We start from the raw sequence: 25,203 nt of genomic DNA on the forward strand, positions 1-25,203 counted from the left end.
AATACTTTTTTCTGTTTATACAACCATGGATCTGACATTTTCCCAAATTAAAACTGCTACAAAAATGTTAATGAGATTTTTCTCGGTTGAAATTCAATTAAATTTGATTCTGTCTCTCTCCAACCAGAATTTTCTCAGCAGACTTCTGGATTTGGTTCCTTCTGAATTTTGGCAGTGCATTTCATGGATGAGCCAATTTTGAAGAAAGTTATACAGTAATCTTGTAACAACTGGCAGTTATAACTAAACCACATTTAATTGAAGCCAACTTATAAAACTATTTATCTGCAACAGGACTAGTTAGAGTGTTGACAAGGGCCATTGAAACCACTGAACCCAACTCTCTTTCAGTGCAGAAGTCCAATTTACTATCCAGTCTCTATTTGAACATACCCAGTACAGTTAATTGTTTGCATTAACTAACAAGGGTATCAGAATACTGTATGTATCTCTGAATTGATGGGATATGGGCAGTGATATTGCAAGTAGCAAGTATATTATATTAGCAAGTATATTATTAGTATATAGTATTTATATATAGGGGTTTTTTATAGTTGGATTTTAATTGATTAATTTTAATTATTTATATGGTATTGTTTTTTTAATGGCTTGGGTTTTTGGTTTTAATTGTGAGCCGCCCTGAGTCACCCATTGGGGGAGATGGGCGGCATACAAATTTAATAAATAAATAAAAAATATATTGTGATATTGCAAGTAGATTGCATAGAACAGCATGAGGATGCTTGGGTAAAATTCTGCTTTAGTTGCGCTTGAGACCTACTGGCCAAAAGGTGCCAAACAGAGAAGTACTGTCCTTACTATTAGCAGGGAATGCTGCATGTAACCTAGTTCATGCTTCTCTATCTCACTAAAATTCATTATGCATAGTTGCAAAGAGTATAGTCAAAGAGAACACAGAATGGTTAAAAGAGGCATTGAAAATGCAGAGTGATGTTGATGGAAATAGAAAAAACGTTCTGGAAATTGGGCGAAGAAGCCTAAACAAGGAGCCTTCAGCAAAGTGAGTAGAATTAAAAATAAAAGTGGTGAAGCTATTTGGGATGAAACTAAAATGAGGGCAAAGTAGGAGGAGTATTTTAGAGTTTTCTTTGGAATGGATACTGATATGTTGAAGTATGGAATTGAAACAGATACTGTACATGTGAGTGCCCAAGAAAAAAATGATAAGGCAGTCATAGATAACCATATAAATAGAGTCTGAAATACTTGAGACTGCAGGTGAAGATAGTATACCTGAGAAATGTGGCTTGCTCATGGAATGGCTGTGCAACTTGTTCAGTGCGTGTGTGAAAATGATGTTTGGAAGAATGCTGGTATACAAAAGAAAAGAAAGCAAGGGTGAATGCAAAAGCTGCAGAGTGATTAATTGGTTAAGTGTGCCTATGAAAGGTTTTGGCAGAATTCTCATTGAAAAGTCATGAAAAGTAAAACTGAGAAGAAATCGGGAAGTGCAATGTCAGGCAGAAGGTGTGCAGACCAGGTATTTGATCTTCAGCAAGTTATTCAGAGCTGTATGAATATGAAAAACAGAGCTTATTGTGCTTTTCCGTATTTGAGAAAAGTATGATAAAGTGAATTGGCTTGAGTTGGGGAATGTTTGTCATGGCCTTAGGGCCAAGCTGCGAAATGCAAACAGATCAGGTCCTGCTGGGTATTGTGCCTGCAGATTGAGCAATGGCAGACCCTTCCTCTGCCAGCACTGACGCCGCCTCAGGTCCCTCCTTGGCCAACACTGATCCTTCTTTGGCCAGCATGAGTGCCAAGCAGTGGGGAAGACTCCCGGCTGAGAGTCCTGTGTCCTGTCAGAGTAAGCACCTTGTGAGTAAGCGGCAAGTTGCTGACTCTGAAAGCAAGCCAAGCACTTCATTATTGGCAGCTGCTGAGCCAGGGAAGCTTCAGCTGTGCGCACTCAGCAGGGAGAGGATTTAAACCACGCAGGGACTGCCTCCCATTGCTGGCAGTAACTTTGGCATTTGGCTTTGTACTTCATGTTTCCTTGCTCCTGATTCCTATGTATTTGACCAAGTCTTGGGCTCTTCCATTGGTACTTTTCAAGACATGGTGTGCTTTCTGATTATGGATTGCCTGACCCACTCTTCAGCCCCCAGTAAGCTGTCATGTGCACACATGCTCTTTGTTCTACTTCCCAACTCCACTCCTGTTGTTTCTCCCATCTGCCTACACTAGTAGTCTCCTCATGCCTCATCTTTGCCCTCCTGTTGCTGTTTTGCCAGCCAAGCTCCCCTGACACCTTCACACACCTCTCTGGAAGTGTACTGTTCCAGTTGCTCATATAAGCACACTCTTCTTGGCTCTCCTTGCTTCCTGGTCTGTGCATCTTCTACCAAGCCCCCTCCTCAGTCTCTGTTTTCTCCCTAGCACCTCTGTCAGGCTCACACACAGTTGCTTGCATGGTGCCTGTAGCTTGCCTGCCAGTTCCATGGGCATTTGCTCCTTCTGCTGAAACCAGGACGTGGAAATGTTCTGCATGAATATGGAGTTGAAGGTTGGTTGTTGAATGTGGTAAGAGCAGTATATGATGGGAGTAGAGCATGCAGGGAATGCTTAGTTCAGTACTGAGCAGGGAATAAGATGAAGAGGAGAAGGTAGATGAAAATGGGTCTGCAATCTTGGACTTAATCCTCACCACCCAGGAGGAATTGGCTGAAGACGTAATGGTAATTGGAACCTTAGGAGAAAGTGGTCGTATTATCCTTGAATTTGTGATGTCTGGAGGAGGAGTAACTAAACTTGTAGAACTTCAGAAAAGCAGTTTTTGATGAACTCCATGTAGTTTGGACACAACAGCTTGAAATCCTACTTTCAAAGAGAAATACATCCAGAAAGGAAAGAAAATCCTATAGAAAGAAGTACCGAAGGCACAATTGCAAACAATCCCTGCAAGAAGGAAGAGGAGAGAACCCTAAAGAGCTCAGCATGGAAATATGTAGGGCTTACTGACATGATGAAGAGAAGCAGGGAGTGGAAGGAGAAGAACACAGCCAAAGAAGACTACAAGGTAGTCTCCAGAAACTAGGAGCTGCATCAGAATAGGCCAAAGCTCAGAATGAACAGAAGTGTGTAAGAGACACCAAAAATTTATTTATTTATTTATTTATTTATTTATTATTAAATTTATATGCCGTCCATCTCCCCCAGAGACTCTGGGCGGCTTACAATTAAAAACCAAGACAATAAAAATATAAATATCTCCCGATTAAATTACAAATCACAAATCTATAAAAGCAGTATACAAATCAAGAAGATGGGGGAAGCAGTATCAATCATCCCATGAGCCAGTTCTAGCAATGCGAGCCCCCATCAGGCCCCCAGGCCATCTGGCACAGCCATGTTTTTATACCTTTTTTGGAAGGCCAGGAGAGTGGGGGCAGCCCACACTCGAGTGGCAAGCTCTTCCACAGGGCGGGGACCACGGCAGAAAAGGCCCTCTTCCTAGACCCTGCCAGCTGGAATTTCTTGACTGGCGGGGTCCGCAACATGCCCCTTCCTGCTGAACCAGGTGAGACGGGATGATATAATGGGGGGCGAGACAGCTCCTCAGATAACCTGGTCCTGTGCCATGAAGGGCTTTAAAGATAATAACCAACACCTTGAATTGGACCTGGAAGCAAACTGGCAACCAGTGCAGTTCACATAGCAGAGGTGTTATATGTGACCCCTGGGGCATTCAAAACTGTCCACGTGGCTGCATTTTGTGCCAGCTGTAGCTTCTGGATACTCTTCAAGGGTAGCCCCATGTAGAGTGCATTGCAGTAATCCATACAGGAGATGACCAGGGCATGAGTGACCGTACGGAGGGCCTCCTGATCCAGGATGGGGCATAACTGATGCACAACATGAAGCTGTGCGAAGGCCCTCCTAGCCATGACTGCCACCTGCTCTTCCAACAGGAATCATGAGTCTAGGAGGACCCCCAGATTATGCACCAGATTTGTCTGGGGTCGTGCAACCCCACCTAGAACCAGAGATGATAAGCTTCTAGATCTTGAGGCTCCCCATATCTACAGCCACTCCGTCTTACTAGGGGTTCAGTTGAAGCCTGTTTTATTATGTATTTATCAAATTTGTCACTGCCTATCTTGTTGAAACTACTCTGGGTGGTTTACAGCAAAGATAACATTCATTCAAATACAGTATAAAAAATGTCCCCCATCCAGGCCCCTACAGCCTCTAGGCATCGCAAAAGGGTAGAGACAGCATCACTTAGGTCGCCTGGGATGGAGATATATTGTTGAGTATCATCAGCTTACTGATGATACCTCATCTCACGGTGCCGGATGATTTCACCCAGCGGCTAATGTTACATAGGAGAGGCGAGAGCACCGAACCCTGAGGCACCCCACAAAGTAGGGACTGCGAGCTGGATCTCTCGCTCCCTATCCACATCAATTGGTGTCAGCCATTGAGGAAAGAGCTGAACCAGCACAAAACTCTGCTGCCCAGCCCCAACTCCCACAGCTAACTCAAAAGGATACCGTGGTTGATGGTATCAAAGGCCACCAAGAGGTCAGGAAGAGTGAGGATGGACACACTACCCCATCCCGCTCTCACCAGAGATCATCTGAAAGTGTGACCAATGCTGTTTCTGTCCCATAACCGGGCCTGAAACCTGTCTGAAAGGGGTCCAGATAATCCATTTCCTCCAGGGACCTCTGAAGCTGTCACGTGACCACCTTTTCCACAACCTTACCCCAAAAGGGAAGGTGGGAAACTGGACAAAAGTTGTCCAGAAGGGTGGGATCTAGTGATGGCTTCTTGAGGAATGGGGTAGACCAGGGCCTCTTTCAAAGGTGTCGGGACTACCTCCTCTTGCAAGGATGAATTGACCACTGCTAGTACCCACCCCAATGTCACCTCCCTGGAGGCTTTAACCAACCAGGAAGGACAAGGATCTAATGCACAGGTGACCGCGCTAGCAGCCCTGAGGACCCTGTCCACTTCCTCAGGTCCAACAGGGTCAAACTGTTCCTAGATCACTGGGTAAGTCTGCTCCCTGGGAAAAATAACACAGAAGGATTCTTTTAGTATGTTAGAAATAAAAGGAAAGCCAAAGAGGATATCCACTGTGAGGAGACAGTAGTGAATCAGTAATGGGTGATAGTGAGAAGGCAGAATTTCTAAACTTTTATGTTCTGTCTTCTCTTAAAGGAAATGAAACCCTAGCTAGTCATTGTTATATCACTGGGGGAAAAGGGGAAGCGTAATTTAGGATAGACCACTGTTTCCCAACCTTGACAGCTTCCAGGTGTTTGGATTTCAACTCCCATATTTCTCATCAATGGCCATGCTGGCTGTGGAATTCTGGGATTTGAAGTCTATGTACCTAGAAATTGCTAAGTTGAAAAACACTGGGATAGACAAATGAAAGTCAAAAGAGGGTATATTTAAACAAATTCAAGTCTCCAGGCAAGACAGATTTCATCCCAGAGTATTTAAGGAAGTAGCAAAGATGTTTGTGGAACCTTTCTTGGTATTCATTGAGAATTCCTGGAAGACTGGTGAGGACCCAGAAGACTGGAGGAAAGTAAATGTGATCCCCATCTTCAAAAAGAGGACAAAGGACTCAGGGAACTACAGATCTGTCAACTCGAAGAAGAATGTCTTAGAACTCTGTTCCAGGCCCTGCACGATTCAACATTTTTATTAATGACCTGGAGGAGGGGATTGAGGGGTGACACCAAACTACGAGGAATGAAAAGGGAAAAAGAAGATTCATAAAGACCTAGACAGGCTTGTGCAGTAAACTGAAATGAAAAGGATGGAATATTTACAGAAGTGTAAAGTTTGGGTAGGAAAAAATGTAAGGCACAAGTTGGGTAGATAGGTGGATGGGTGGGAGACCTGGCTAGGCAGTAGTACATGTGAAAGGGATCTGGGAGTTCTTGTTGACCATGAGCTAGCAGTGGGATACAGCTGCTAAAAAGGCAAATTGCTATTTTGGGGTGCATTAACAGGAGCACAGAAATTGTTGTTCCACTCTACTCTGCCCTGGGCAGATCCATATGGTGTGCTGGCACCTCAGTTCAAAAAGGACCGTGACAAATTGGAACATGTTCAAAAGAGGACTACCATTAAGGTGATGTGTTTGAAAATCAAGTCCTATGAGGAACAGTAAGGTTCTAGTTTTGTTTAGCATTCAGCAAATATAACTAAGGATGATATGATAAAGGACTGTCATATAGAAGAGGCAATGGATTTATTCTCTGTTGCCCCAGAGGGCAGGGACAGAACTAGTGGGTTAAAACTAAAGGAAGTAGGTTCAGGTTAGACATTAGGAAGAGTGTCCTGACTGTATAAGCTATGAGTCCAACCAATTCACATTTAGAAACAGAGTTGATTGAGCTGGAGTTGGAGGGATTTTGATTGAAGTGGGGGTGATTACTTTTTCTCATTTGCTCATCGCATGTTGGATCACTCTGCTTAGAAACAAACTTCAAACTCTGGTGTTATTTATCTCTATCTAAATCTCTGACTCATTTGCTCTCTATAGAGATTTAAATGATTTATTGCATAAAGAAAATGGCACAAATGCAGTCACTAGAAGACAAGCTCAGTTCAGGGGTATATTTAATGTTATTTGGTTTCTGGATCATCAGATGAGAGGTTTTGAAAAAGTTGCTCTCATGTGTTGATCCAAGGTACAGGCAGAGGGAGATGGAAGGAGTCACCAAAAGTGTCTCTGGATAGATCTTTAATGCAGTAATGTACTGGAGGTCCTAATCCATTTAATTCAAGAATGCAGGCTAAGGCTGGAGGTGGTTCAGGTCTTCCAGCTGCTATCTCCTTAGGAGGTGTGGATTTCTCTTCTTAGGAAGAACCAGAATGCAAAGCTCCACATTGCTTGTTCAATATATTGAAAGGGGACTTGGAATAATAATTGCGACAGGGGTGTAAATAGCTAATTGGCAGCTAAGATAATTTTCTCCAGGTGAGCAGGTAGGGGACCATTTATGTTTCGTGGTTTTTTTTCCCCCTCAGTGAACTGCTTTGTGCATTGTTGAAGCCAAAGATGAGGCTCTTGTGCTTGGTGTGGCATCCAAACCTGGACGTAGGATAAGTTGCATTGAAGATGGAATGTGTCTTGGAGTGTAGTTGAAAACATGCTTCTAACAGGAACATCTGGAGTCTGTTTAGCCCCCCTTTCCAGGTCCTGAGCGCAGAGCCAGAAGGCAAGAAGATAATGTACTGCTCCAGACATTTCAGTTGCTCTCTGCTTTCACCCTCCCACAGGCAGGGAAGGCTTAAATAAGAACGTCAAGGGGCGAGGGCAGGCCGAGGGGTTTCCCGTCTCACTTCTTGTGGCTTTAATCCTGGCTGTCCATTGTGTCAGCCAAATCTCATATCCATAGTTTATGCTAAATCAGGGGTAGCATCATTCATTCATTTGTATGAGACTTTACAAAAATAGATTAAAAAGAGAGATGCAAAAAGTAAAAATATAGTATAATAAAAATACATTTCTACATTGTAGAAGGAAGCATTCAATAGTGCACTCTGCCCTTTCCTTTCATTCGTCACCCAATCACTATTACCCAAATATTTATACTTTGCTTTAAACTTTTACAGTTGTTGTTTATTATATCTATTTAAATATTTTTTTTTGTTTTTTAATCTGTTTTCATCAAAAGCCATATTCTAAATGTCTTAGCTTGTCTTCCTAACATGTTATATGTAAGGGAGCCATTCCTGCTTAAATTTGGTTTGATTTCTGTTGTGAATATATAAGTCAAGTTATTCATTGTCACATATTCTACAATTTTAGTTTCCCAATCTTGTATAGTTGGCAAAGTTTCTCTTTCCCGATATTGTACAAAATTGATTCTTACTGCCATCAGAATATATTTCCGTAAATTATGATACTTTTCATTTGTACTCTCTGGAATTATTCCTAATAAAAGCATTTCTCATTTCATTCATATTTTATTTTCAAAATTCCCTGAATGTTTCAGTGCATTTCTTTCTACTACTTTTGAATTTTTTTCATGACCACCACGTATGATAAGATGTTCCTTCTTTGTTACGTTTCCTGCATTTATTGTTATATGATTTATCCATTTGGCAATTTTTGACTGAATTATATACTACCTGTGAAATATTTCATACCAGTTTCCCCTTAAATTATAGCTTTTCCCGTTGATCCACTGTAATTACTTCTTTGAAATTTTGCATCCATTTTATCATACATTTTTTTGGTCCTGTCTCTGTATCATATTTCAGTAACAGTTTATAGATACAACCTAATAAATGATCTTAGTTTTATATGTTTCAAATTCTGTCATCTTTCTCAAAGTCCTTCCTTTTTAAAGATCACTTTTATCTTTTCAGTTATTTGCAAATACATTAACCATGATAGGTTCCTTTGTTCATGGAACAATTCTTGTTGTGTCTTTAATTTCTTTCTTGAATTGGAAGGTACCATGTTGGCCTTAGAGTAAGTAAGTTGTTGTTAGGGTAAAAAACATTTGATGGTGATGCTAATGGTGAAATCATTTTTTTCCCTTCTTTTAAAAGATTCCTGATTTTTAACAAACGTTATCTTATGTCCCTTCAGAATATTTTCTTTTGTTTCTTTATACCGTAGATTCCTATGAAGTCCATTAGCTAGCCCTGTTTGTTCTATAATTGATGTTCTACTATTCAGAAATTCTATCCATACCGCTATCCATAACAACAACTTGATCTGTGAGTCTTGCAAGGTTTTGAATCTTATTCCTGTTACCCCCCCCCACTCCATATAAATCTATTAATCGCTCTTTGCCTGTCCTGCAAATTTTTGCCTAAAATTGGAATTGTGCCATTTGGAATAAGAAATTCATCTTGAGTGATATTTTTGTGGTTTTTGTCTCAAAGAGTCCTAGCCAAGAAAGTTTTAAACTTTTCCTCCTTTCAGTGTCTTATTTATTTCTATAATTTGTTGTAAATGTTTTGAAATGTATCTTTATTGCATCCTGTCAAATAAAGTGCTAGATATTTCATTAGGTATTTTGTTGTCTCACAGCCAGTCTGCTTTTTCACAAAGTCTTTTTCCTCGAAAGTTAAATGCCTTGTTTTTATCTTAGTTTTCTTTTCATTGATTTTGTATCCCGAAAGGCAGCCAAAATCTTTGATTATTTTCATCAACTGTCATATACAGCTTTGCAGTTGCATAATTGTTAGTAATGTATTTTCTGCATAGCATTTCATCTTGTATTCCTCTGCTTGAATTTTGATCCCGATGATTTGTTTATCTTTTTGGATCTTGTCTGCCAGGACTTCCAAAGCAATTATTAATAATAAAGGAGAAAGTGGCCGTGTGCCTTTACATATTGAGAAGCTTGCAGAGAGTATTCCATTCACTGTGATCTTTGCTGTTTACCGTTAATATATACTTTCCACCAAAGTTTTGAATTCTTCTTTTAGACTCATTCTGTCTTACAAGAACTCCTCTCACGTAAGCTTTATTTGTCTCCCATAAGATTGTCTCTGACATCCCTAGAGTTGTATTTATTTTGAGGAAGCATTTTAATTCTTCTTTACATTTCTGTAATATTCCTTCTTGTAGTAGTGTATCATTCATCCTCCATCTAAAGGGCAGTTTTTCTCCTTGGAACCGTGATATTAAAATTGGATTACTAAAATTGGTCTGTGTATGTCATTGAGCAGATCTGCGCTTCCTTAATAAATGATGTGAGACCCTTGGAGATCCAACACACATAGATTCTTGAATACATTTGATGTCTAGCTGAGAAAAACCTGTAATCTCTTTCTATTTTTTTTTTTTTTTTTGGTCTCCAAGCATCCATCAAAGCCAACATGTCCATCTATTGGAAAACCTTTTGGGGAGTTTCCCTCGGTTTATCTAAATTCAATTAGAACTCCATTCATATCTCTTAAAATGATACTTTCTGCAATTTCTTTCTGCAATTTCTATTAGCATGTGGAAACATCTTTCATAAAATTGTTATATAGATCCCTGCGTGGTTGTGTAGGTAAACAAGGCAAAAAACAAAAGGCCCAATAAGAGCCTGGATGGCTTTTCAGAGCATGGATTATCAGCTGAAAAATAAGACTTTTGTGTCATCTTAAAGATTTAAAGGATTTATTAGCAATAACAAAATAAAACAATTAATGTAAAATATATTTATGTCAATCGCAAGCTTTCTTGAGGCAGAATTTTGAGAATCACCAGGCTCATACTTAATGCTGTGTTATGGTGAGGTTTGGGGGGTTTTTTTATCCCACCTTTCTTATTTTTATAAATAATTCAAGGCGGCAAACATACCTAATACTGCTTCCTCCTCCTGTTTCCCCCACGACAACCCTGTGAGCTGGGCTGGGCTGGGCTGGGCTGGGCTGGGCTGGGCTGGGCTGGGCTGGGCTGGGGGAGAGGGACTGGCTCAAAGTCTCCAGCCAGCTTTCAGGCCTAAGGAACTCACCGTCTCCCGCTTTTGAGCCAGGAGCCTTCACCGCTAGGCCAAGCTGGCTCTCTTCAAGGTTTTCAAGGTTTGCTTGTTTTATTTAGCACGATGTGAAACATCCTCCCCTCCCCACCCCCAAGCTGTGGCTTAGTACGATATGTGAATCCGGTTAGTATTCAGCAACCATGGCTTAAATGATTCTGATTTAGCGCTACGTGTGAATGAGTAATTAATTAGTATGGCTTTCTCAGGCTTGTTTTCATTGCAGCCTTAGAAGGTTTTCTTTCTGCCTGTTCCCTGGGGTGCGCGATTGCTTGGTCACCCTTTGTTGTACCTGCTTCTTCGTGCCTTAGCCAACCTTTAATTCATGGGCGGCCCAGGATCAGGTGTTGCCCCATCGGAGCGATTGCTTTGCTTCCAGAAGGCTGTGCGTTTCCGCAGACTCAGTTTTTTCTTAATGCCTCCTTGCTGCAGACTGATAAAAATGAGTTATGCCACCTTTTTGTCTGGTTACAGAGAAAGGATAGTTCCCTCCTCCAGTGTTGAGGATCCGCAGTTTAATTGCAACACTCTGCTTTCACATCAAGCATTTGAGCATATACCTTCAGAAGCAGCTGCTTTTTGCCTGTTTTATATTCTGAGTCCAGTGCGTGCAGGAGATACAGAATCATCTGTGTGATTCTTGGATTGCTGCTCAGTTCTTTGGAATGACCCTTGGCGGGTCTAATGTTGTCAGCTCAGCCCTTAAACCCCCCCCCCCCAAAATCCCCCTTCAAATGTGTATTGTGCCAGATACATCTAGCTTTAGTTTAGAGGTCGTCTGGCCAGAGGGGGACTCGGTTGCCACATTCTGCACGTGAACACATTGCGCCACAGACCCTGAAGCACACATTTCCTAGCAGGTTGGTCGTCTTTCACTAGCTGCCTGCTAATAGTGGGAGGGAGCTGTGATGATGCCGCTTATAGAAAAGTTTCCATCTTTCTGAAAACTGCATAGAGATACAAAGTCTTGATAAGTAGGGGCCCTGCTTTGCTTAAGAGTGGAGAATTATTCATCTCTAGAAATTGTGTTAACTGTTTGTTTTGTTTTTTAAAGGAAACATACAAAAATGAACTTCAGACTCCTGATCTGAGATACACTTTTCATGATGCAAAAAGTTGCAGTCTGGTGCAGAAGGAAGGATCCTTAGGATTCACTCCAAGCAGTTCAAACTGAAACCAGATTGACTGATCAGTGCATGACAGCAAATTATGACGTCGGTGTTTATGAGGTTACAGCATGCGGAACTTTAATGAGAAATGTCACTTTGGGGATAAGACCACTAGAAGAAAATACGAAAATAGGCTTTCCGTTAACAATGTTTTTGTTTTTACATTTCCTTCCATGGGTTAAAAAAGAAATTTATTTTGGAACTTGATGTGCAGATTTATTTAAGTTAACAAATGGTCTGACATTATTCTAGACCTGATTTGAATTTTTATAGTGTATTATAAAAATTGCTGGTGTGAACAAAACTTGCAGCAGTAATAAACATTGAGGCAAATAAACCTTTTCACAGAAGAAAAACTGATCAAAAGACAGTACCAAGTTGCGTATTTGACACCTACAATAAAAATGCTCATTTCATAGAAGTCAGACTCTGAGGCAGCAGAAGTTCACAAGTCTGACAATAAGGCAGGTGTGACTCAGTTCCAGAATTACTCCATTGCTTTGAAACGGGTTATCTCCCCCAACCGAGCACTCGTTTCACAGAAAACAAGCCAGTTAATTTCCCCACATCATTTGGAAATTAATTTATCTTAAATGAATTGTTCCCCAAATTAATTTCCCACAGATTTATTGCTTGAATAAATTACTGTTCAGCTATCTCTCAGTACAATCGTTTTCTTTTCTGCTGCCAACTCATCTTTTCTGTCCTGCTTCTTTCTGTCAGCCAGTTGTTTTTTTGTTGTGTATATGACTCTGTGTATATAAATATGCAACACACATACACTCATACTCCCTCCTTCCACCCCGTCACCCATCCCAGAATATACACAGCTCCTTCCCCTTTTCAAGATCGTTCCCTCCAAATGTACACACACACCATCCTAATTCACGTTACCCTTCTCACCAAAAAACTCCATGACTTCTGATTTCCTTTTGAAATCATATTAGGGCCCTTATTGCATATTTTGGGAGAGAAATGCATACTTATCAGGTGTATGTAGCCCCCTCGTCATCTGTGGGGTTCAAACCCTGTATCGGGTATTGAACTCATGGGCTATTTGCACTTTAGATGGCTACATATAGTAACTTCCGTCTCTGATCTGAGAACTAAAAAAAAGGAAGTGGGTTGTATATACCATTCTAACTTTCCCCATAAAAGCAATCCACATACATTTCCTAGGGAGAATTCTTCCCAAAGCACCTCCATTAATGTTACTGAGCAGACGTTTAAAAAGCATTATGTTCTTTTGATACAAAACATTCATGGTCTGCTTTTATTCTTGTTCACGTGGAACCCATCCATTTTCTGCAGGCCCAACTAAGCATTCAAAAATGCTTCATAATGCCAAACAACCTTCTCCAAGTGGTGCCCTTTAGATATATTGAACTGCAACTTTATCCCTAGTGGCAGCAGTGGCTAAGGATGATGGGAATCAAGTTCCATCCCATCTGGATGTTGTGAGCTTAGGGAAGTCTGATTTAACTAGTATATACACTTCCACTGTCTCATCCGTACAGCAAGACTCTTCAGCTTCATTTGTCTAGTTGGTCATGCGTATGGGAGACAGGTTGTAAGCAAGAGTTTCACAGGGCAGGAATGCAGAAAATGCAACGAAGCAGCTGCTTCTAGCACACAGCGTGAGAAATGGAAAGCAGAATTTCTGTTAAGTTATGGAAAGGACGACTTGCTGTTTCTAAAGATACTGAGCTGTGAATTTTTCAGGCATAGGATCTGGCCAAAAGTTCTTTTATACAATACTGTACGGGAAAGAGTAACCTGTAGTTGATTTGCAGAAACAGGTTGCTGATATGTGTCAGTGTTTGATTAGCCTTTTTGTGGGGGTGGGGGGACCAAGGGGCAGAGAAAGTGATTTGCAAACATATGATCAAAGGTTTTGGACTTCTGCGTGTAACATAATTTTTTCCCCTTTTCTTTCTTTGCTGCTAATTTTGTGACTCTTGATCCTGCTGTTGTATGCATTTGTACTTTTTTTTATTAGTTTCCATTGCATTTGTATTTATACAGTAGAGTACTTTTTATAAATCCCTATATGGACACAGTTAGCATCAACAACTAATTCATTTTATTCTGTGTCAGAGCTCATATTATAAAAAAAAAAAAATACTGTTGAAGTTAAAGCCTGCGTTCTCCCTTGAAGAGGGGGACTGAAAAAATATTCTCCAGATTTTTTTAATGTTAATGTTTTAGCTTATAATTTTTATAACAGTTATGCTTTAATGTTGTTTTCATGAATATTCACTATATTAATCACCTAGCACTGTCAAAGGGGTGAAAGAGAACATGTCTAAACGCATACATTGCGAGCTGCGTCATCTCTAGTGTCTAGGAAGATTCAGCCAATGGGAGCTCGACAGTCTCCCCCCGGCATATCTTCCACAGCATGCGCAAAACATAGGGCAGTTCAGAGATGGCTACTTGGAGCCCTTGGTTACCTTGCACCCTGGTTTCATTTATCTGGAATGTGGGTTGCTGCCCACTCCCTTCGCCTTACAGAAACGCAGTTAAAAAAATTCTGAGATATTTTAAAAACAATAAAGCAATGGGCTTCTAGAGTCCATGTGTCATTTAAAATTTTTGTATTAGGAAGATAGGTCACCATGTACTTTGTACAACAATCCTACATTTAGCTATGTACTTTCCCTATGAAAATGTCTACTCCTAAGGGTCACTTATCTCTGTTGATATATTCCTCCATCTGTTTCTTACATACATGTGTGGGCACTCTTCTATGTGTTTCTCCCAGCTGCCCTTACCATGGCCTCATTTTACTAGGCTGAAAAGCATTCTAGGAAAATGAAAATGATGCAACACACCATCATTGATGATGCAGCATACACAAAACTGCAGCACACCAAACGACCTATACAGGTAGTCCTTGACTTAATGACCATTCGTTCAGCAACAGTTTGAAGTTACGATAATGCTGAAAAACAGACTTACGACTGGTTCTCGAAGTTGTAGCCGTCCCAGCACCCCGGTGGTCACGTGATTATGGTCTGGGTATTTGACAACCCATTCACACTTACGACTGGTGGCCCGCAATCACATGATCACTATTTGCAACCTTCCATGCCGGCTTCCCCAGAAGGTCAAAGGGGAAGCTGGCAGAAAGATCGCAGGTCGCTGGCTCCCTCCCCCAGCCCCTCTGCACTTGCGCTGCATCAGCCACTCATGCACCCTTCCTATGCTGCACCCCCACACACCTTCCCTGACCTGCACATTTTAAACACAAAAAGTAGCAGCAGAGGGCCTCCAGGCACCAAGGGAATCTGGGATGTTGTGGGACCTACTGATGCCTTATTGAAGAGAGGAGAGTTACTCTATTCACGCCAGTCATTAATAGAGATTGCCTGTATTCTGGTTATGGTCTTCATGTTATAATTCTGAACACAGTATACAGGTGGTCATTGTTTAATGATCATTTATTCAGAAACCATTTGAAGTTACAGTGGGGCTGAACAAATGGTACTAACACCCAGTCCTCGAAGTTACGGCTATTGCAGCGCCCCCACAGTGATCAAAATTCGGGTGCTTGGCAGCCTGCCTGCATTTAGGACTGCAGAGGTGCTTCAGCTTCCCCCCACCCGCATGTCTCCCCCCCATCTCTGTCCTTTTGGTTGCTTGCACTCCACTGTCCCTGCCGCCCCCAGCTGACCTTCGCCATCTTCCTCCTGCTGCTGATAAGGCATGCCCACCTGGTCCTTCATGAAGTAGCTGCTGGCCATGCAAGGCCTTCCTGAGGCCACGCATGGCCATCTCAAAGTTGTGTGAGGCCTTTGGAGTTCTTGTGAGGATTTGGAAGGCCATGCATGGCCACCAGCTGCCTTGCAAAGGGCCAGATTGGGTGCACCTCAGCAGTAGGAGGAAGACGACATAGATCAGTTGGGGGCTGCAGGGATGGTGGAGTGCAGGGCAGTTTGCGTACCCTCCTGCCCCTGGCAGCAGTCACCCTGGTGTGGCTGCACTTGTGCTGGGCCACAGCAGCCACTCGCCCACCCTCTGGCCTGCTTGCGAGCCACCTGAGACTTGTGACCTCCTGCTGGCTTCCCCATTAACTTTGCTTGTTGGAAGCCGGCATGGAGTCATGAGGAGGTCCTCGCTTAACAACCCGCAATCCTTGCTTAATGACGGCAGGAGGGAATGCTGGGATTGCCGTTGCTAAGTGGTGTGTTCATGCGATGTCACGCTTTATGACTGCATCACTTAGTGATGGAAATTCCAGTCCTAATTACCATCGTTAACTGAGGACTACCTGTACATAAATAATTAAACATAATGTTCCCACTGTAACAGAAATAGGTCGAAACAGAAATATGCAAGTTCCATTGGCTGGTGGTCTATATTGCAGCTGGAACCCATTTTTAAAACATAAAGTGGATGTCTGCAAGGCTGAAAGCATCCTTTTGCTCTTAATTCCCCTTCTCCCCCCCCGCCCCCCATTTCAGTTCCACCTGCTCTGTAGGATGCAAAAGGAATGCTGCCAGGGTTACTTGTTATGTCTTTAGATCTCAATTTACAACATTGAATGGATTTTGAAAATAGCTTTGGAGTATTTCTATAGATAGAACAGCCTTTGGTTTGTATCCCACTGCATAGGCTGAACAGCTACTGAAAGTGAGGCTCCTGATGTTCTTGTCTTCCTGCTGAGAATGCTTTTAGTGTTGTACATTTTCTTATTGATTATTCTGTATTAATGAGTTATTGTGAATCACCCTGGGGATATTGAATTGAAGAACAAAACAGAAATATTACTTGGCATGTGGAAGAATTACAATTTTCAGCATTATTTCCTTTTGCGATTGAAGATGCTGGAAAAATAAGTCTTGTGCTGTTGAAGTCCAACCTTAAGCCAATTGCATAAGTCTTCCATATTGTGACCCAGTTTATATTCTGAATCATGAAATTGTACAGCTGGAAAAAGGCCATTTAGGCCATTGTGTTCAGCTTCTTATTTAGTGTAAGAATTCAAATTAAAGCATGTGCAATGCCAGCCTCTGCCTACACAACAAAAAAGAGGGAGCCCAACATTGGTCCTGTTGCTTTTATATAGTAGGATTGTTTCCCCATAACACTTAATGATCCTCTTCCTTTTTTCCCTCTGTACTCTGGAAAGACAGAGAGTAGATCTTGACTTTCTTCTACATGGCATCCTTTAAGGCACTTGAGCCAACTGCCATATCCGCACCGCTCCTCCCTGTCTTCCCAAGGTTGAACATTCCCAGCTTCTTCAGTCTTCATAGGCTGTGATCCCCTTTGCTGCCTGTCTGCTCCAGCAACAGTGTGTTCTTAGTTTACCTGGGATGCTCGTGTTTGGGGGCCACGATGTCCTGTAAATGGGTGAATGTTGAGAAGGCAAGTAAGTAGACAAGTTACATCTTGTGACAGATACTTTAGGCTTATTCTGAATTTTCTAAAAGCCCTTTGTCCAGTTTTGGAATGATCAGATTTTAAATTGGAGTGCTTCATTATTGTAACATGTTGTGTGTCTCTCTCTTGCGTTCCAGGGCTTACTCCCTCGTGGATTCTAGTCAAGTATCTACGTTCCTAATTTCCATTCTTCTCATTGTTTACGGCAGCTTCAGGTAAGGTCGTTGGCTTTTGTGTATTGCCACTCCCCCCGCCCCCCCCCAGCAAGTCACAGACTGCTGAATGTATATTGGTGCTGTTTTCCTGAAATGCGTAGTTGCAAAGCAGGCCAGAGCTGGAGAGCAGGTCACTTAACATGCTACTTGTTCCTGAAAGCTTTCATGGAAGGTATGAAAAAAAGGTTAAGTGAAGAAACAATTACTTTGATTGTGACTTGCGAAAACATTATTTAAAGGTGAAAATTAAAGCATTTGTCAATTTATTCTTCTTAAGGCTCACCTTAATCCAACTTGCAATAAAAAGTTGTAATCTGGCTCTTCTATCTGGAACATTCAAGATAATTCAAGGAAAGAGTAACGCGTTCCTTGAATTTCTAAATAAAAAAATAAGCAAAAACTCCAGAGCTGTTACAGAAGACTGAGAAATCTAAAAATAAAACAAGTATTGTGCAGTTGCTGCTCTTCTTCAGTGTGGTTTTTGTTAAATTCACAGAGATTAGATTCTTCTTTGAGGAAGAATTGAAATGTTTTAAAATTATCATCTGTGATCTACTGAAGCTTACAGAAAAGAGAGAGAGAGATTATTGATTGATTAGTCTTATGACCATATTTTAAAAAAATAAAAATAAAGGTAAAATTCAAGGTATGTCTCCAATATAAAATAGATAAAAGAAAACACAGTAATAAAATACATATGTGCTAAATACAAAGAATCAACATTCAGATAAATAGATCGCCTTTACATGATACCCCAATCTGTTTGATATAACGGATTCTTAGCTGAACTGCCTTGTCTATAAACTTAGCAGTTCTGCTAACAATGTATATGTTAGAAACCAGGGGAAATAAGACAATCTGCGATTCAGGTCCCTGGGCTGTTCTTTCAAGTGGGGATTTTAAATATCTAAGCCTAAAAGAGGCATGAGGTGGACAATAAAATAAAAGATGAGCAATATCTTTGATGGCTGGGGCACCCCATTTACATGTCCTCTCATGGTATGGCAAGTGATGGAAGCGCCCGTATTTGGCCACGGAATCCAACAGCTCAAATCTTGGTCTAGATTAGGCCCTTCTTAAGAATTGCATCAAACTCTTTGACAGTTTTTTTTCGGTTTGGAAAGGGGTTTTGTTCTTAGCCAACCAATATAAAAATCTATTTTTTTGCCAATAACTCAATGTCTGTTTGGGACTCTCTGTTTAAAATTGTCTTTGCCTGGGAGGCAGTTGAGAATAAATATTGGGTGGAAAACCCATGCTGTAAAATAACTTTAGTAAGTCGGCTTACCCAGGAAGTGGGTTGAGCCATACTTATCTGTTCAGCTAAACCTATTTTGGGTAGCCTATCAGGGTCCATTGAATGGATCCTCTGCCAATAGGTAAAACCTTTGATTGTTGAGTGGCTGTGTATGGTGTGAATACCTGTTTCTGCTCTGACTGCAGGGGCTGCGTGTTCTTGTCAGTTCCCAGTATGTTTCTTAAAAAACAGGTCTGAACTTGTTCAAGTGAGGTAGCTTTTGTAAGGCCCCACAATTCTGTGCCATAGATCAGTATTGGGACTGTTTTTCCCCAAATACTTTCAATAAGGGGGTCAGGGTACCTGGGTAATTGTAATTAAATAATTTATATAATTTTTGGTACTTGCTTCAACCTTCACTGAGCTTCTTTTAAGATGATTTGCCCATGACTCTGTGTTGGTAAAGTTGACTCTGTTGAATTTCCTTGTTCAACAGACTCTCCATCTAGCTGCCAGTTATATTTTATGCTTTTTTTTTGCTAAGTACCATCACCAAAAACAAGAAGAACAGATGCTGCTTCCTGTAGTTCTAGGTATTCTACTTCAAACTCCTTTCAAGTGAGTGAAAGGGAAGTGGAAATACTTGGAGTCCCCAATAACAGCCCAAACATTTGGAGTAGAGAGTGAAAGTTTAGTTGAAACATTCAAATCGATATCATCGACACCTAGATGGATAGGTGCCTATAGCATTTTGGATACAAGTAAGAGCTTACTTGCAAAGAAAGATGGGTGCTGGATTGGGCAATGTACTGGAATTCAGAGCAAGACCAGGGAAAGAGTTCTTGCCATCTCCCTTCTGAAGGAACCGAAAGGAACAAAAATGGGTGAGGGAAGCAGTAGATCATCTATAGCACTGGAAACTCTGCAATAGGACAGGTGCTGACTATGGAAAGGAACTCTGCTCTGTTCCTTTCATGGTGCTGAAGAAGAATTGGGCTTGGAGAGCTGTACTGAAACTCAAGCCCATGAACAACTTTGTAGACATTTATAGTGTGGCAGCTTGGTCAGTATCTTTTACCTTCATGAAACGTTAGAGAAGATCACATCCAGGGGTTGTCTGATTTGATTTGATACTAAATGTTAATGATAAACTGCAGTTTAGGAGCAAAATTCAATGGTGTGGCTGTTAATTTGGCCAAATATTTAGAGTAACTTCAGATGCCTCTTCAAATATTTTATGAATCTGGATAGGTGGGCACTAGATCTGATGAAAATCTTATTGGATTCCAGTACCTGTCTGTTAAGAGGTTGTTGTCCCACCATCTGAGATAAGCTTGTTTTGCAAGTGGTCTGAGAAAAAGCATGCTTTTTATTAAAGTTGCTCAGCTACAGAATGATCTCCCTGGGAATGTATAGCTGATCCTAACTGAATCTAGAAACTGAAACTTGAAACTGGCCTTATATTGATTTTATAAGCTGATATTATTAATAATGTTTTAATATATTTTAGTTTATTGTTTTGCTTCCCTTTTCTGTACAATGAACCTAGAAAAATGTCTTCAAAAAGTTACAAATCTTAAATAAAAACAAAAATAACTCTTGTGCATAAGGATTTTTTAATGAATGATGCTGCTAGGTTAGATTCTGGGATTGCTAGCATTTACACTGCTAGTATTTCATACTTTTCTGCATAACTGATTTTTGTTATTGCATTTACTATTTTATTTTTGTAAGGCAATTGGAATATTCTGCCAAAAAGCGAGTATGAATTAAGAAACAGATGTTTTGACTGCACAGACGTTCCATTCAGGGATATCAAAGCTGTGAACAGTTATGCCCCTTCCAGATGGGAAGCAGATATTTTGCACGTGTTTGTTTTCTGCAGGTCCCTGAACATGGACTTTGAGAATCAAGACAAGGAAAAGGACAGTAGCAGCTCGGCAGGGTCCTTCAATGGCAGCAGCACCAATAACAGTAAGGCAGAAAGCCGACTTTCGGCAGGGAAGACAACAGGATAGCAAGTTCCTTTTTGGGGGTAGACTGCAATTAGCACGAGCCACTTCCCACAACAGGCTAATCCAGCTCTCTGTGTGGCCCCATGGAAAGAAATGAGAGCTGGGTGTCCTTTCTGCAAAAAAGGGATGTTGAAAAATCTTCCGTTACTGGACTTTCCCAATGGGAATTAAAGATAGGTTCCACCCCAAGGTATTTTTTGACTACAACCAATCTTTTCAGTTGGGTTAGGAGGTCTTCGGCCTTTTTTCAAGGACCCCTCCATTCTGCCCAGCTCTACGAAAAAGTATGTAAAAAAGGAAAGTGCTTTAGAATTTCTTGTCCAAAGTGAGAAGCACAGAACATGGTTTTATGCAATATCATAAGACAAGAAGTAGCTCAGTAAGACATTTCTTTTTAAATAGTGCTGGCGTACAGGAAGATATAAGAATGAGGTTATTTAGGAAAAGGGGAAAATTAAAAAAAGGGAGGGCAACAGTCATAAATTCCAAATAAAATGTTAGAAGTAAAATTAGTTGATGGCTCATCATGTTATTATTTACTTGTGTAAGTTTCAGAACAGCATCTGCAGAAGCAACTGCAGTGAAAACAAGTCTCAGAAGCTCCTGATTAGATGTTTTTAGGAGGATCTAGACTGTGAGTTAAGTCCTCTGGGATTGTGAGATCAGTGAAAGCTTATCTCTTAGTGGGGAGAGTAACTCGTTTGTCCAGTGGCATTCTGTCATCTGTTTCTGGTGTTAGTGGTCTAGACAGTAAATCTTAAAATTATTGCATGGTGGGAGCTGAAGATGAAAAAGGGGAGGATTTAAAGAGGGTGTCACGATTCAATCTATTCCATTCTATTCAATTATTTGAAGTCCCTGCTTATTTTTATTGTAATCTGTTAACTGGTAATGTTGTAGTTTTAATGTTTTTATTTAAAATTCTATTTAAAAAATTAAAACTCACCTGTAATGAATGACACAATTTAGGTGCATGTTGGGGATTAAAAAAAAAAAAAGATTTGACCTACTCAAATTACCTAGCATGAAAAAGAAATGTAAAACTTAATATCAAGATTTTGCAAATCTTTTACTATCTTTCCTTGTAATAATTAGATTTGCCCTGCACTAATAGGATCAACCTAGAATTAAGCATTCCTAGTGTATGTTAATAACAATTATTTCATTTTGAAATAGCAATTCTGTTGTCCATAAAATATAGGTGAAATATTTTAAGAAAATTAATCTGATCTTGGAAGCTATAAGTAGTATAAGTTTATACAAGTAGTATAAGCTATAAGTGCATCTTTTCTTGGAAGGAAGGCCTATGAAATGTAATGGGGTTCTTTCCATTTTTAATATTTTTAAGTTTGCAGGTTAAGAGATGTTGGTGATATATAAATAAGTTAGTGCAAGTATTAAACTGTCTCCTAATGGGCTGTGAGTTTTTATTTTTTTAATTATTAGAATTTTAAATAAAAGCATTGGAACTACATTACCAATCAGCAGATTAGCATAAAAATAATCAGGGACTTCAAATAACTGAATAGAGTAGAATAGATTGAATCGTGACGCCCTCTTTAAATCCTCCCCTTCAAAATGATCATTCATCTTCAGCTCCCCAAATCCACATTATTGTTGAGGACAAGTGTCTTTTAATTGATTCTGAATTTGTATCAAAATGAATAAAATCTTCCCAGGTTGTATTAAAATAGATGTTTTGTCTGATACTCTATACTTTATGTATTGTATCCATGATTTTTTCTATTTCTAATAATTTAGAGTACCAGTGGCCTAAAGTTGGAATACTGGTCTCTTTCCCTTTGGGGACTGTAACAGTGGGCTCTGATTTTGATAGCAATTGCATCTCTTCTTTCTCACCCCCCCCTCAACACTTGCTATTTGCATTTCAAAAAACACATGCTTCTAGTTTGTCACTTCAGTTTGATTTGTATGTGTGCCACCAAGACCCTAGAGGCTGATGCTGTTCTATACATGGATATTGTGTGATGCCAAAGACTCACGGCCTCTCTTTCTTCTACCCTGTAGGTATCCAGACCATTGACTCGACACAGGCACTCTTCCTACCCATTGGGGCATCCGTGTCTCTCCTGGTTATGTTCTTCTTCTTTGACTCAGTTCAGGTGGTTTTTACAATATGCACAGCAGGTGAGGGCTCATCCTGGAAACAGAGCTGTCTTTGTGGGTGGTTGTCTCAAGCAGGGGTTTTCAGACTTTTTCATGCCGCAGAAACTATTAGCTGAGAACTGATTTTCTGGAAACCCTGATCAAGAAGTACAGCATTAGTGATATAAATTGGCTGTATTTGAGTAAACTCTTCTTATTTTTATAAATAACTCAAGGTGGCGACCATACCTAAGACTCCTTCCTCCTCCTATTTTCCCCATAGCAACAACCCTGTGGGGTGAGTTGGGCTGAGAAGAGTGGGACTGGCCCAAAGTCACCCAGCCGGCTTTCCTGTCTTAAGGCAGGACTAGAACTTGCTGTCCCCTGCTTTCTAACCAAACTGTCTCTCTTTGCCCTTATGTCACTCAGAGAATCTTAAGGTTCCATGGAACAGTTTGAAAAACCTAGTCTAAAGTTTGGCAAAAGTCTGTTCAGCCTTGTATGTGTATCCAAGAGGACTGAATAAATGTATTTATGTTATAAACCCCAGCCAGCATGGCCAGTAGTCAGTTGCATACTGGGAGTTGCAGCATGAAATATTTGGGCAGAACCAAATTGTCAGCCCTTGTGTTTGGGTAATACTGAACAGAACAATACTAACCCCCCCACCAGTGCCTGATCTGATCTATTTCTGCTGATTTTGTGTTTATTATACTTCTGATGTTTTTATGCAGCTTTTTATAAATTACATTGATTAATTCTGTTTTACCTTTTTACTGTAGTAATGTTTTTTTTGTAACCACCATGAAATTGAAGGGTGGGTATAAACCTCTAGAATAAAACAAAATGAAATAAATAACAGTAAAACATAATCTGCTGGGAAGCTCTTTTTCCAAAACTATATTTAAGCAATTAGAAACCCAGCAACAGCCCCAGGTGCCTATTTCTTTCACTGGGGCTGCAGAGGAGAACTTGGAGGGCTAGAGTCAAAATGTGCTGACAGCATCTATCTATCTATCTTTCTATCTTTCTATCTATCTTTCTATCTTTCTATCTATCTTGTCCCCACCCATCTCCCCCAATGCGGGGGACTCTGGGTGGCTCAGAACATATTAAAACAATAAATAAATATACAATTAAAATTTATAACAGGACATCATGTTTAGCATTGCTAAACTTCTCCAGCTGCGTATTAATGACTGCACATCTGCGTGCTGAAACTTGGGCCCAATATAAGAACACAGCCTCTAGTATAGGAGGGACAATTTTCTGAGTTCTGCCAAACATCACACGTGGTTCTCCCTTTAAGAAAATATTTGTTTCATGATGCTAATATATTTGAGAGCAAATATCGAGGGTACCAATATCCTCCATCAAAAAGTAGGACTCTTTAAAAACTAAATGTGCCATCTCTGAGTTAGTTGTGGGTATTCGCTTTTCTTGGGTTGCACTGATGTTTTTGCACTTCTGTGGTAATGGCATTTTTTCTCTTTCTGTTTCTCTTTAGTCCTTGCAACAATAGCCTTTGCTTTCCTCCTGCTCCCGATGTGCCAGTATTTAACACGACCTTGTTCACCTCAAAACAAGTAAGGAGTTAAGGAATTTTGTTTGACTTCTGTGTAGTTAAGAGATCCTGTGGTTGCTTCAACAAGATGGCATTGTTACGCTGGTAATGAAGTGACTTGGCAATGAGTTCTGCAGGGGCTTTTCATGCTTCTTCTGTGTGTGGAGATGGTACCATGCGCTATCTTTCAAAAGGGAGCTTTTTTTGGTATCAGACAAGGAAACCCAGACTTTCTTTTCCCTGGTAATGTAGGACACTGCTGGTGGGCAAATAATACTGAAACAAACAGAACTATAATCTATCTACCTACAGGTAGACCTTGACTTAACAACCACAATTGGGACCGGAACTTCCATTGCTAAGTGATGTTGTTGTTAAGTGAGTCAGGCCTAATTTTACAACCTTTTTGCTGCAGCTGTTAAGCAAATCACACGGTTGTTAAGCGAATCTGGCTTCCCCCATTGACTTTGCTTGTCAGAAGCCCCCTGGGAAGGTTGCAAATGGTGATCACATGACCCCAGGATGCTGCAACCTTTGTAAATACATGCTGGTTGCCAAGTGCCTAAATTTTGGTCACGTGGCCATGGGGATGCTGGAGTAGTCATAAGTGCGAAGACCAGTTGTAAATCATGTTTTTCAATGCTGTCGTAACTTCAGTCATTAAATGAATGGTGCAAGTTGAGGACTACTACTCTCTCTCTCCCGCTCTCTCTCCACCCACCTACCCATCCATCAACCCACCCATCCATCCATCCATCCATGGTGGCCCAATCTTACAACATTGTTATGGAGAAGAATTTTTATAAAACAATCTTACAATATAACAGCATAAGTAAAAATAGTTAACTACTTGAATAAAAAATGGCCACCCTCCTCCTCTAGACATCAAAAGTATTAAAGGCCCACTTAAAAAGGAAGGGTTTCAGGAGTTTCCTGGAGTCCAGGGGAAAGATGAACAATTCCCAGGGGCACATATTCAGTCGTGTTGGGGCCACAACCCAAAAGCCCATCTTCTGGTCCATTCCTGC

At 40.6% G+C, this 25,203-nt stretch overlaps 1 protein-coding gene across 1 annotated transcript in view; it reads left to right on the top strand.

Annotated features, from left to right (window-relative positions):
• Positions 1–25,203, top strand: part of SPPL3 (signal peptide peptidase like 3) — an 82,975-nt gene that overhangs the window by 40,803 nt on the left and 16,969 nt on the right. Inside the window, exons 2-5 of the mRNA XM_088143808.1 lie at positions 17,176–17,253; positions 20,376–20,464; positions 22,534–22,653; positions 24,119–24,197. Of these exons, the coding sequence (XP_087999934.1) occupies positions 17,176–17,253; positions 20,376–20,464; positions 22,534–22,653; positions 24,119–24,197 (366 nt within the window). The remainder of the gene's footprint in view (positions 1–17,175; positions 17,254–20,375; positions 20,465–22,533; positions 22,654–24,118; positions 24,198–25,203) is intronic.

This window comes from Python bivittatus, unplaced genomic scaffold (genome assembly GCF_059951505.1).
Source record: "Python bivittatus isolate LINGU-HERP-01145 unplaced genomic scaffold, Pbiv_v1 ctg000390_np1212, whole genome shotgun sequence".
In the NCBI taxonomy this organism is placed as follows: domain Eukaryota; kingdom Metazoa; phylum Chordata; class Lepidosauria; order Squamata; family Pythonidae; genus Python; species Python bivittatus.